The sequence below is a fragment of the Musca autumnalis genome, unplaced genomic scaffold (genome assembly GCF_047663935.1).
Source record: "Musca autumnalis isolate F117 unplaced genomic scaffold, ASM4766393v1 scaffold_2, whole genome shotgun sequence".
Lineage (NCBI taxonomy): Eukaryota > Metazoa > Arthropoda > Insecta > Diptera > Muscidae > Musca > Musca autumnalis.
The window spans coordinates 104065317-104080294 of record NW_027411755.1 but is presented as its reverse complement, the minus strand read 5'-3'; the positions used below and the strand labels follow the sequence as shown (position 1 = coordinate 104080294).

Genomic DNA, 14978 nt, shown 5'->3' with positions numbered 1-14978 from the left:
AGCAAACATAAAGGAAATAAATACTCCTTAAGTCGCCATCAGACCATCTGCGTTTTCACATGTATGTTGTCACGTTGGTAATATACAGACCAGCTGATGTCATACATGTGAAAAAGCAGATGGTCTGATGGCGACTTTACATGTATAGTTGTATCATTAGTTATCTCTTTGGAACAATATTAACGACGATACGCCAAAATCTTGAAAGTACCAATACATCATATATGACAGCTGTTCAAGCCAACCAATTCTTCCTGACTAATTTGCGGAGATTATGTTAATTGATGTTTCCCACGAACATCCTCGCAAAGGCTTCCTTCATATCAAAGATTGCTGTGCGACTCTACTTTTTGGTCAATGATATGGGGAGTTCTTTTTACGGTTCGAAGGGCGTGCCGATCATAGAATAAATCTGTTGATAAAGGATTTTTACAAGGTTGACCTTTTGTGTACAAAGCTTCACAATTGCACCACGTTGACACCAAAGATATATAGGCGTACTTATATAAACATACAAACTATAGTTATTACTGACTTCCATTCTTAATATACACGATTTGCCACATAAACATTATACAGTTGTTAATATTATATACAATAATTTTGGAGAAAACAACAATTCGAATCGATCACAGAATATCCTTCAAGAATGCCTTTAATAAAAATATGGACTAGAACAACAAGGAAATGGCTCCAAAAAGTTCAGAATTATGTGAGGTATACAGACTTCGAATTCCAAAAAAAAAAAAAACAATAATTATTGAGAGGACCAAAATGTATGTACTTTACACGAATTATCGCGATTTTTACTATGGACCCTAAATTTGTTACAAATAATAGGGAATTACGAATTATCGGGACATGAATAATCGCTATTCCACTATATTTTCAACGTTAAATAACTATAAGACAAATAATATAAGTCTTATATATGAAAAATATAAATACCCGTATTCCCGGGAATTTCAAAAAAATTTCCCGGGAAATCACGTCCGAAAAAAATCGAGAATTCCCGGGAAATCCCGGGACGGGAATTGGCAAACCACGATAGTCATAACGGTGGAGAAGCCTAGCGACTTCCTGGAGCAGAAGAAACGTTCATTCATCAACTATAAGAAGGGCAACTGCCATGGCTTCATGAATAAGATTGGCAATGCCATCAGTCTATTACCGCCCCCTCATGTGCCAGACAGGGAGAGAGAACATTGAGAGCTATAATTCTCCGGGCGGCAAAGCGTTCATCCCAGCAGGCAGAATCCCACATTGGAGGCCTAATTTTCCTACTCCAGCCGGACGTCTCGCAGAACAGCGCGACGAGTTAAGACGGACGTGCCCAGATGATCCCACAATTCCCACTCTCACGGAGGAAATAAATAACTTGGTGAACCAGCACCGGAGAGATAAATGGCTGAGTCATCTTGGAAGCTGTGAAGCTGGTTCACATAAACTCTGGGCCACCATAAGGAATCTAACTGGTGCCAAAGTATTGCCAAATTGGGGAACGCAGACGTAAATTTCGGAGGTGCTGATGTAACAGATGCCAAGAAGTGTGCACTGAAGTTCTGCCAACAGATTGTCGTACACCCCACTGTGCAGAACAAGGCAAAAAGATCTGCCCTTAGGAGAGCGAAGAAGACCACCACTGAGGATCCCCTCCTCTTCTCCTCGGAGGAAGTTAGTGCAGCCCTGGGCCCTGATGGCATCTTGATGCTCATGCTTAAAAACATTGGTCCTGCTGCAAGCAGAAGTGTTTTTAGCGCAAATCCTGACACTCTCCATCAACACGTCAGTGATACCAGAGATATGGAAAACGGCAAGAATTATTACAATCCCAAAGTCGGACAAATCTGCTAGGAGGGGAGACTCCTATCGTCCGATCTCCCTACTTTCATCCCTAGCCAAGGTTTTGGAGTCTCTGCTGCTGCCAAGCATGGCGGAACATCTTCCAATCCCAAGCCACCAACATGGATTTCGTAAGGAACACAGCACCACCACTGCCCTCACAAACGTCGTGAACAAGATCGCGAATGGCCTAAACCAACGCAGACCTGCCAATAGGACAATAAGGCCTTCGATACCGTCGATCACGCCATTTTGCTAGACGACATTCTTAACTCCACTTTGCCTCACACAATCAAGCGTTGGTTATGTAACTATATAAAAGGCAGGCAGGCTCACGTGGAATACTGAGGCAGAAAATCTTAGAGCCGTAAGATTAAGATGGGTTTACCACAGGGGGGGGGGGGGTCATCTCCCCTCTGCTCTTTAATCATTACGTTGCTAATTATCCTGCACCTCCAGAAGGAGTGAAACTTGTTACATATGCAGACGACAGCACAATTATGGCAACAGGTGTCAACATCCGCTAGCTGGAAACCAAAATAAACTGCTATCTTAACACCATTGCACAGTTTTTGCAGGATAGACATTTACAGCTTTGGCCGCCAAAAATCAACTGCAACTCTCTTTACAACATGGACCAAGGAGGTGAGGAGGACGCTGAACATCATCGGAGATCTGGAGATACCAACTGCCCAGAGTCCAAGAATTCTTGGTGTCGTCTTCGACCACCCCCTCACTTTCTCCAAACATGCAGCCGCCATAAAACGAAGGTTCAGAAGAGGAATAAGGTGCTAAAAGCCGTCTCTGGCACGTCCTGGGGTCAGGACAAGCAGGTCCTGCTGACTACATATGAAGCAGTCAGTCGCTCAGTTTTAAACTACGCTGCCCCAGTCTGGTCGTCGTTTTCATGCAACGCAAGGTGGAGAGCTCTGCAGACTACACAGAACAACTCCATTCAGGCCGCTACTGGATGTGCCAGAGTGTGCACCATCTTCATCAGGAGTCAAGGATGCTGTCAGTGAAGCAACATAATGTGTTGCTCTCTCGACAGTTCCTGCTGGCATGTCATCAGCCAACGCATCCCAACCACGATATAGTGGTTCAGGATTCACCCCCTAGACGCATCCGGAAGGACATCCGACGTTACAGCCCCGACATCCAGGATGTCATTCCATCGGACATCGACCGACTGTTACTGGTTGAGTCCTACATCAACATCCTCCAGCGGTTGCAAAATCAGAGAAGTCCCTACCCAGATGCACTAGAAACATCCTGGCACAACTACGATCTGGCTGGTGTACCATCCTCAACACCTACCAAGCCAGAATCATACAAGGTGTTGAGGACTTTGCCCGCACTGCAGACGGGGACCTCACGATACTAAACACTTGTTCTCTTGTCCAGCTCGGCCCACGGACCTGCGCCCTATTGACCTGTGGTGCCGAACAGTACAAGTTGCGGTATTCCTCCAGCTTCCAATCCAACCAGACTAAAATAGTTCCACAACCCACTAACCCCCATACCATCCTTACACATATATAACCAATCCACATACACAACTCATCCATAACCCACACACACACAACCCCAATAACACCACACTTATCAACCACTTCCCATACATAACAGTATCTACCATAATAAACATACTTATGTTGTTTTTAATCCATATTGTCATCTTATGGGTTTTCACATCGTCTTAATATCTATATCAAATAAAATTATTTCGTTCTTGTAAAAACACATAAAAAAGGGACGATCGTTTACATGTAAATAATAATAACAATAACAATAACAAAAATAATAATAATAATAATAATAATAATAATAACAATAAAAATAATAATAATAATGATTATTATTATAAACAAACTTAAAAACTAGTGTAGTGTGACTACTTACTTACTTACTTAGCTGGCCTTTTACAGAACATTTGTTCCATAAGCCGAACTAAGAAAAAATCTCCAATCCTCTCTGTTTGCTGCTGTATTTTCCCAATCTGGGATATGTAGCTTACTGATATCTCGTTTCACTTGTTCGCTCCAACGAAGCTTTGGCCTTCCAGATCTGAGAGAACCTCCATGCGGCCCGTATTTATACGCCTTTTTAGCGGGTTCATCATCACTCATTCTTATAACATGGCCTAGCCATCGCAATCGTTGCATCTCGATTTGTTCAACTACATTGATGTCATTATATAGTTGGTACAGCTCGTTGTTCATACGACGCACAATTTGTTGATGTTATTTGTTGTGTTTATGGCGGTGCCGAGGTAGAAGTCCTTCCTCAAAATTGTAGGTACCAACATTCACAAATGGTGCGGGGTTTGTGGAAATATTACGCGTCGATACCATCAACTTGCTTTTTTCGCCGTTTACTGCCAGATCAACTTTAGCAGATTCTCTTTCGACTTTTGCAAAGGTGTCAGTTACTTCCTTTACTGATCGACCCATCATGTCAATGTCGTCGGCATAAGCCAGTAACATATGGCTGTTATGTTTGGACGAAATGTGTTTCAGACAATTTGGAGTCGATTTAGCAATGTCCGCCTGTCTGTCCGTCTGTCTGGCTGGTGCGCACGATAACTCTCCAACGTATGAACCGTTTTGATCCAAAATTTGGCTTTCGCAATATTTTGCCCAAACTTAGTTTAAGTTCGAAGATGGGTTATTTCGGACCACTCCTTTCGGTACCTCCCCACAAATGTTCGGAAAATTTGTGCGCACGATAACTCTTGAAGGGAGTAACCGATTTGGACCAAAGTTTGCACATCGTGATATTTCTACCAAACTTAGATGAGGTTCCAATATGGACTCAATCGGGTAACTCCCACACAAAATTTTGGAAAAGTTCAGTTTAGGATCTGCTCTCGAATCGTTTTGATTTTTGTTGTAGCATCTTGTATTCACCCCCACCATACGGCGGTACAAGTTTCATCAGGGGCAAACCCCGTCTTCCTGAGAAAAAAGCCTGAAAGGTTCAAAAAACCCCTATGACACAGTGTGTAGTGGTTGGAGCGCAAGATAACTCTCGAACGGATCTGCCGATTCGATCCAAAATTTGGCCTTCATAATATTTTGTCCAAACGTAGTTTAAGTTCGAAGATAAGCCATATCGGTTCTCTCCTTCAGGTAACTCCCCCACAAAAGTTCAAAAATGTTCAAAAAAATTGTGCGCGCGATAAATCTTGAAGGGCGGACCGATTTGGTCCATACTTTAATCATCCTAATATATCTACCAGATATTGATCAGGTTTAAATATGGACTATATTTGCCTATTCCTTCGGGTACCTCCCACACAAAATTTCGGATAAGTTCACTTTAAGACCTGCTCTTGACTAACTTTGATTTTTGATGAAGCAACTTGCAATCGCTGTCTTAATTACAACGGTAAAAGTTTTTTCAGTGACAAGTCCATACTTCTTGGGAAAACAGCCCAAAAGTTATAAAAAACCCCTATGACATCATATGTAGTAGTTGCAGAGCACAATAACTCTTGAACTGATAAACCGATTTGTTCCAAAATTTGTTCCAAAACTCAGAAACTCGCACATAACACTGTAAACATAAACATAACACTTCAAGAGATTCACATTAGAACCAGGATAGGCAATGTGCGCTTACTGAGAGCAAGTGAGCATACATTTCAATGCATTTTACATTGAAGTTTTCGCTCACTTGCTCTCAGTAAGCGCACGTCGCCTATCCTGGCATTAGAAATGTTCCACATCAGAGCTGAGCAAAATCGAGAGAGAGAAAAATTTAAGAGAGAATTAATATTTAATTTTTCTTGATGTTTTATACTTATTTTAACATTTTTTAAACATTAATGTTGTCTAAAATCGTCCACAATGAAAATTATTAAAAAATATAAATAAAAAATTGCATAAACTTTTAATTGTTTATTTTTCACAAAAAACTAAGAGTACGTTTTCACAATTTGCCTGTGTGCTAGCACACAGGCGTGCTCACCCCTATTCCACATAAATCAGCATCAGGCAAAGGGTGCACGCCCGCTCTTTGGGAGCGTACATTTATTCACGTATACAACATGTAGAGAGAACAAAACAATTTAATCTCAGCTGAACAGGCAATGAAGAAGGTTGTGTGTCGCTTCTTTTGTTTTTTGTGTATGCGTCCCCTTAGCGAAATGACTATTAACCCTGCCTGCATTTGGAAGTGACTCACTCACTCCCTCGCCTAGGAAGTCACTCCGGAGACACGCCAAGGAAGATCGTTGTTGAATTACACAAACAATTTCTATTGCCTTCTTGTGATTACCTTTTATCGCGTATGGCGACACTTCGGAGTTACTTCTGAGCGACTTCCAAGGCGATTGTTCACATTTATTTCATGATCCAGCACATTGAACAAATATAGAACATTTTCTATGTGAGTATTAAATGAGACGGTGGTGCAGTGGTAAGCATACTCGCTTTGCACTCTGAAGGTCCAGGTTCGCTTCCCAAGTCAGGCAGCATAACATCACATTTTTAAAATGACAAAATTAATGTAGGTGGAAATTCCAAAGAATAATTTCTCTAAAAGAGCGTACTTAAAAATAAATAAAAAATCAAAAAATAAGTAAAATGAAAAAAAAGAAAAATAAATTGAAAAAAAAAAAAATTTTAATTCCAAGAACTATCGCGGAAACGATCTTCCAGAAGTGTCCCTGGAGTGACTTCCAAGACGACACGCCGGCGTGGTTCATTTCTTCACAACGGAGGGCACTCCAGGGTGCCTTCCGCGACTATCGACGCGACTGTTTCCATCGCCCTGGGCGACACGCCTAAGTCACTTCCGCGATAGCTTTTGCTTGCAGGGAAGCATGTTATGTCTACAATACTAATGCAAACAACGCAATGTTCGTTGGTATGGGTTGCCTGATGCTGACATAAATAGTCTTCTAACTACAAGAAGAATAAACACCAAAACAGACACCGACAACACAGCTTACTGCTACAGGCATTTAACGCGGAGAGGAGATCAGTGCAATAAAAACATTCGACGCTGGTAGTCACACTAGCCTAGTTTTTTAGGTTTGATTATTATTAGTATTTTTATGTGTTTTTACAAGAAAGAAATAATTTTACGATTTACATTGCTGTGATACAGATATTAAGAGGTACTTCTATTTATTTTATAGATCTAAAATACTCCCTGAAGATGAAATTCATAGAATTTCGAAATGATTAAATAAATAAACCGCATTTATAGACCTCAAGCTCGAATAAACTTTATTTATCAACCAAATAAAAAGGTGGAAGAAAACTCAAAAATAATTAAAACCGTCAATATTTTGAAAAATATTTTTTATACGATTCATATCATTTGTTTTTGTTTTGAGAAGTTTAAACGTGAATAAAATTTTATAACTGATATCTGTCAAACGTACTTCTTCGGGGGAGTGGCTGGTCATGCTGGAGAAGCATGGACATGGGCCCAAGGGTCGAAAAGTTCTAAAGTAATTTAAATGTCTTCCATTTCAGTTGTCAGTTTAATAAAATTCAAAATTTAGTGTGCAGTTGTATCATTTATTAGCAAATGGGTCTCGAAAAACATCGTAGGGATTGGGTCCATATCAGAATGATGGATACTGATCTATTGAAGTTATAACGGGTGGTGTCATTGGAAACTCTGGATTCTATAAACATATAAAGCTTTAGAAGCAGAATCGTTCAGATTTCGTTCTGATTTCTATGTGGAGGTTTTTAAAACTGTAAGGTAACGTTAAAAGTTAATGGTTTGTATCGTCTTATCATTTTATCATCATTTAAGCTAAATGGTAACGTTTATCTTAAAGAATAAATAAAAAACAGCAGATCGTTATATTCCTTGAGTAAAATTCAAACTATAACAAGAGTCATCTTGTTGCAACGACCGTTACTGTCTTCAAATTGTAAATTGAAGTATTTAATAAAGAAATCCAAACTTTTTTTGAAAAACTATTTTTATTACCTTATAATACTTTTTCTTCCGCATAAAATCTCTGCATCTGACAAAGGGCAAATTGACGAAGTATTATTTTTTTTACGAATGGTATTATCGACTTCTCCAGCTTCTGAAAAGAAATGACAAAATACGAATCTCATTAATAATTTCGGACATAATAAATAACACTGTGCTACAGTGAAAATTTGCAGGTATTCTAATGCATAAATTCGGTTTTGTGGGAGTCCATAGAAGACGAAAATACCTTTGGTTTCTTTTGGTCACTTCGGTTTTTGATTTTATAACGGTAAATGTAGTGAAAAATGGGCTTTCTTGGATTTTCAACTTTAAACGAACATTACTTCTTTTCTCCACAACCGATTTGCACACCCTATTTTTCACTACAAAGGGGAGAATATTGTCTTTCGAACAAGCGATAGATTTTTAAAATCGGTTAACAAATGGCTAAGTAATAGTGGTTTATATGTGACAAAAACCCAGTAAAAACAGTGACATGTTTTTCCTTGTGCTCTAGGCTGCGTAAACGGTACCTAACAGTACAATTATTTAATAGGTTGTGCAAATCGGTTGTGGAGAAAAGAAGTAATGTTCGTTTAAAGTTGGAAATCCAAGAATGGCTATTTGTCACTACATTTACCGTTATAAAATCAAAGAAACCAAAGGTATTTTCGTCTTCTATGGACTCCCACAAAACCGAATATATGCATCAGAACACCTGCAAAATTTTTTTGTCATCTTTTGTATCACAGTGTAATTAATGGGCTAAACATTAAATATGGTGCATTTTAGTACTTAGAACTAATTTAAAGCAAGTTTAAATTTGGTGGCTTCTTGGGGTTCGCTTCCACTAAGCAAATTATACGATCTATTCCTAAAGGTGAGTAACTCAAAATTTCCTATTTTTCAGTAGAGGCAAAAAACTATGTAAATAGGTCTGTACGATAACTCCGCAAGTGAAAAGTACTCAGCAAGTTCTCATCAGAAATACTACTCTTTTGTTGAAACAATGGCGTTGGAAATGCCTGAAACACGTAGGCGCAACTAGAAATGCGTCTATTTTGTTGATACATAATATTTACTCTGAAGACATGAAGAGTGACATAATGGTATTTTTTGATGGAAGAGTTGAAAAAACAATGGGAGATTTTTACAGTAGGTGGAGTTGTTTATTGTATATCGTTTTTTGCTGAAAATTGAACATTTAAAAATTTTGAGTTACTACCCTTTTGCTGAACAGGTGCGATATGGTAATATTTTCACAATTATCTGATGCTCAATCCAACCAGGGGCTCAATTATGTTTCTATGAAAATGTGAAATGAAAAATTTTATAAAGGAAAAAACTGTCAAATGAAAAAAATTATAAAGGAAATATTTTTCATTTAAAATTTTCATAGAACAAGAATCCAGCCCCAGATTGTGGTTAACACAGTTTGACATATGAACTGTCAAGAAACTAGGAAATTTGTCCTATGCACGCACAACAGTTGTTATGTGAAAAAGTGTTGCAAATTATATAGAAGTATATGTGTAAGTAAGAATTAATAAATTCCAAAAGAGGTAATCCTAATACATTTTACGGCCAAATTATCTAAACATTTTCCTTGTGTCTTGTTTCCACGTTGTTTTGTTTTCATTGCATTGACATCGCCACAAGTTTTTTTTAACCAATCCAACAACGAAACTATGAGAGAAATATCCCGTTACTTTTTATCTCTTCTATCCCAAACATTCTCATTATTCTCATTAGTTGTTCTGTTGCTGGTTAAAGCGGTTGTAAAACCAGGATAGGCAATGTGCGCTTACTGAGAGCAAGTGAGCGAAAACTTCAATGTAAAATGCATTGAAATGTATGCTCACTTGCTCTCAGTAAGCGCACATTGCCTATCATGGTTGTAAAATAAGAATGAGATAAAAATGAATGGTGTAAAATTAATAAAAACAACGTTCCAATCAAAGAATGAAATAGTTCGAGTGTTTTGACGGCATTAACGACTACAATTTATTTGTGAATGAAGGTATGAAAGTGTTTAGAAAGAAAAATCTAAAAGTGGCAAAAACATATCAGTATTTGAGTTCTGTTTCCGTGCAGTTTTTGTGCATTATTTAATTTGTTAGCGCTCCCACATTTAATAATAAAAAGAAATCGCAACAAGCAAAACAAACAAAATACAACATAAACATCTGTTGTTGTTGCTGTTTTTTAGCATAAACATCTGTTCGGCCTTGCATATGAAACACGCGGAGCGACGGCAGAGAGAACATCATATTGTTTTTGTTATTGCCTTTTGTTTTGTTTTTTTTTTTTCTGAATGTTTTTGTTATGAAGATTAAGTATTGACGGCAAATCAGTGGAATCGACTTTTTATTACAGATTTCTTTTAATCATTATTGAAATCTTTGTTTTTATACATTTCTATTCCAGTCAAGAAAACTTACAACCTGTCCTCGACATCTGAAGTGGAAATTTTCAATAAACAATTTATTATAAAAGAAGATGTATTTACCGATTTTGTGCAACAGTTTTATACTTCGACGGATTTTGTACTAAGTGGTAAGTTGTTAACCATTGTACATAATGATTTATTATAATTTCTGTTTTTATAGGATTTTCTACCTCATCATCAAGTATTACCCATGATTTAGAGTCACAATCATCCAGCTCCAGTGTTGTTTCCTACCCAACGACCCAGGCTTCTCAATCACCGATTGTTATTTCAGAAGAAGTTTTGTCTTTAAGCGAAAGTGATATCTTAGCCAATAAGAATCTTTTTCCAATTATTCGATCAGAAGAGGCATGCACAATAATAACAACTTCGTACATACATAAATAAATATTATTTGCATCCCGTTTACGTTTCAGACTATAAAATCAATTCCTAGAATTAAACAACTACTAGAATGCAAGGTTCTGCAAAACAGGGAGAGGACGGAAATAGCAAAGAATATTATATTACATATCCTAGATCAGAATCCAAATAGACAGTAAGATATTATTTAAATAATGATTACTTTGTTTATTTATTCCTTTCTATTTCAAATGCAGGCTTCTTAAGGATGATTTTATACAACAGTCTCAATCGATAGTAACCATTTTCCCGACTGAAGTTACGGAAACGTATTATATACCCTTTACAAAAGGCCATTTGGCTAAAGGAAAACTGTACGACGCTTACAACAACCAAAGGAGCAAATTAGGTGCACTGGATCTGATAACCAGACGACCTATTTCAAAAGAAAAGAAGTGTAAGTAATAACCCAGCAAAAAGTTTGCCTCCAAAGAGACAGTTAAATCATATGTACAAGTGATTTGGAAGTGCATCAAATTATGCATTTTCACTCTTTGACCCCGGAAAGAGGCACTCCATTGCACTACATTTTAACTAACCCTTTGGCACTGCAATTTAACTGACCCTTTGGCACTGCATTTTAACTATCCCTTGGCATTGCATTTTAACTAACCCTTTGGGGTAGAATAGTATGCAGTCCAAAGCACGTGTTTTGATACAGGCATTCTGCGGAATGTGTGCAAACCATTGCAAAATATCCCAGAATAAATAAAATGCATTTATTATGTGTGTAAAACAAAAATATTAAGAACTTTATTACATATTTTATGCCGCTGCCTGTAGAGATGTACAAACTGATTTATGTACTTCTAGGGATCTATAACAACTGCTAATAAAATGTAGCGAACGGAGTGCCTTTTTCACGACTCTGTTTAGACTGCATGCGGATGTAGTTAAAATGTGACAAATGGATGTGATTCTTCGGATTGCATCCAAATGCGGTTAAAATGTGACGAATGGAGTGCCTTTTTCATGACTCCGTTTGAACTGCATTAAAACATGCCGTGAAAGAACTAGTCCACATTGCACTTCTTCCAATTTATTTTGCTGGGAATATATTATAATACATATATGTGTACAAATATATAAGAAGTATCATATTTTTATAGCAAATGATTTCTCTGCTACACAAATGAATGATGCGGGAATAACATCTGATGAATTGGCAATTCTTAAAATAGAGGGTTCCGATTGGAATACAATAAAAGAAATTTTTTTTCAATTCAATTTATTTAACTTGTAATTCAAAGCCAACCGGCCCATCAGTGTAAATTACAAAATGCATAAGAATTGCTTAACCAAATAAAAAGGAAAAACTACTCGAAAAATATAATGTAAGACCAAGAAACTAAAAACTAATATAAAAATATGCATACCAATAATATCGACACCTCCAAATAATAGTATGCTAAGTCTGAAAAGTGAGTTTTGCAGGAGAAGCTCTCAAAGTTTACAGTTTTCTTTGACCTTCACTACTATTCTGAGTAAACATTTGTTTATAACTTCTGTTCGGATTGACCGATCATTACCAAAATTTGACAGAATTTAAGTTAAAGGACGTAAAATGTAAAAATGTAAAGAACTTGAAAACATGCTAAGTCGACTTAGCATACTATTGTTTGGAGGCGTCGATATATACAGACTTACTTTAAAGCTACTCGAAAACAATTTCATTCTATTTATTTATTTATTTCAGTCTTTAGAACATAAATTCCTTACAGACTATGATAACAAAGTTAAATTTAATTAAATACAGTAATAAAATACAATTTAAAGTTCTCTTTCGAAATGCAAAACTCTAAATGTTGATTATATTTCCTTTGGTAGTTCATACTAATCTCATTAATATAATAAAGGGGAGTACATACTATCAGTCAAAACTGACAGTCAACGTACTTTAAGGACAATTTTCTGGCAAATAAACACTTTTGTTTAGCTAAAAACTGTTGAAATGCAATATTTAAAGTATTATTTAGAGATCTGGAAAGTAATTATTCAGCTAGACTTTGATTTAAACGAAATAGACCACGATGACTGTCAGTTTTGTTGGTCAGTGTGTACTATGCTTAAAAAGCACGCGTTAAGGGACAATGTCGAGCATAATTTGTTCGATGCATTGGTATATTAAAAACGTCAACGTACCTAATTTGCCTCGGAGGAGCATACATTGGTATCAATGATAATAATTCAGAAGAATTAATCGTATTATTCAATAAAACAAAAATAAACAAAGCCGATTGAATTTTTCGTCTATGCTCAAGGGTTTGCAACCCAAGCAACAGACATTTTGATATGTACATAAGTGGAGGAACCAACGAACTAAAATGATCTTAAAGCATATTTGACAAATACTCGCTGAACTCTCTCAATACGAGAAATATGGTTTTTACTATGTGGATTCCATATTATTGAGGCATATTCAATTTTAGATCTGACATACGCCGTGAAAATTACTTTCAGGGTATGAGGATCTGTAAAATCTTTACCGTTTCGCTTTATGAAAGCTAGCATTTTATATGTTTTAGGGAGTATGTAATCAATGTGGGGTAAAAATGTCATTGCTGAATCAAAGATGACCCCGAGATCACGAATTGAAGTGACAGTTGTAATTGTATTCTCACCCAATGTAAAAGAGCAATGAATAGGATGACGTAATTTATTATAAGATAAATGAAAGCATTTGGACACATTTAATGGTAATTTATTTTTCCGACACCAATCATAGAAATTATTCAAGTCTGATTGAATATAAACAGCGTCAAGTACAGAATTTACTTTTGAGAAAATCTTAAGAACATCCGCATAAAGCAAAAACTTTGACCTGTGAAAACATATTGAAACATCATTAATGAATAAATTAAAAAGGAGAGGGCCTAACACACTTACCTGAGGAACTCCAGATGTTTGTATATATGAATATGATAAATAGTCCCCAACAATAACTTGACAAATTCTGTTAGATAAATAGGACTCAATCCACTTTAAGAAGATTCATTCAATATGCAACATCCAAATCTCACATGACATAACGTCACTTAAGCAAAAGTAATTCATAATATATATATATATATATATATATATATATATATATATATATATATATATATAATATCTAAGTGCACTTTCTAAAAAATCAAACAAGGAGGCAAGCAAATACACAAAACAGATGAAAAAGTAATATACTGGAATAATACAATATTAATGTCACTATCTGTTCAATGGTACAACGGTACGTACCGAAGTGAAATGCCGGATAAGTAATTTAGTAAACGAATTAACCGATACACTAAAATTTCTTAATTGGTCAGGCAATGCATTAAAAATACGGATTACTCTAACAACAAAAGAATTCGACATAAGAAGAGAAGCATTCGGCATAGTCAACTGATTCAGACGCGTAGAGTGCAAAAAACAGAACGTCTGTAAAAGAAATAGGGGAGTTTGGTTCTTAATACACTTGAAAAGCAACAACAACAAACGTGTTTTGACAAAATTATTAAAAGAAAGGCCAAGGAATTGAACAACATAGGGTGTAATATGCGTACGACGATTCAACTTGTAAACATAACGAACGGATCTATTGACCGCCAGTTGAATAAAATCCAATATTCCTTGCGTGGTCCCAGAATAAACCTCCAAACCATACATAATTGTTGGCAAAATAATAGCACGTGCAAGTCTCATCCTAACTTCCAAAGGCAAGTGCATATCAGTATTGTAAAGACACCTCAAACTGAAATTAACTTTCGACACCAAGGAACAAACATGTCTATCAAAAGAAAGCCGGCTATCCAAAACAGACATTCCAAATCACTTACAAACTGAACATTCGTACCATCATAAGAAATACTAATATCAGTATGATTATTACTGGAAAAATATAATGCTTTAGTTTTGCTGGGATTAACTCTAAGGTTATTCCTCAACATCCAAGACACTAACATATCCATCACAAGGTCTATTTTGGATTGAGCAACTTGAGAATACCGAGTGTCACCTTTGAAAAGCATTTGTATATCATCAGCATATGCATAGAGCGAGCACCAACCACTTAGCTTAGGAAAAAAAGATCATTCATAAAAATGATGAAAAGTAGTGGACCCAAGACAGAGCCTTGTGGGACTCCACTCACAACTGGCAACATGCCACTGTATCTGCCACCAACGCAAACAATTTGGCTCCGATCCATCAAATATGACCGAAGCAGAGAACACGCACTATCAGAGAACTTATAGATGGAACTAATTTTACTCAACAACAATGTATGGTCTACTCTATCAAACGCCTTTTCTAGGTCCAACGAGAGTAAAACAGAGAACTTGGTACTAGAACAACT

The 14978-nt window shown here is 36.7% G+C and overlaps 1 protein-coding gene across 4 annotated transcripts in view; it reads right to left on the bottom strand.

The window, feature by feature from the left end:
• The window catches only part of Nipped-B (Nipped-B cohesin loading factor), a 512008-nt gene that overhangs the window by 374740 nt on the left and 122290 nt on the right, over positions 1–14978 (bottom strand). For 3 of the 4 annotated variants that reach the window (XR_012410391.1, XM_073968649.1, XM_073968651.1), the window contains one exon: positions 7801–7903. Coding sequence is in view for 3 of the 4 variants with exons in the window: in XM_073968649.1 (XP_073824750.1) it covers positions 7801–7903 (103 nt within the window). In the remaining variant the exon portion in view is untranslated. The remainder of the gene's footprint in view (positions 1–7800; positions 7904–14978) is intronic. The other variant, XM_073968650.1, reaches the window with a different exon arrangement.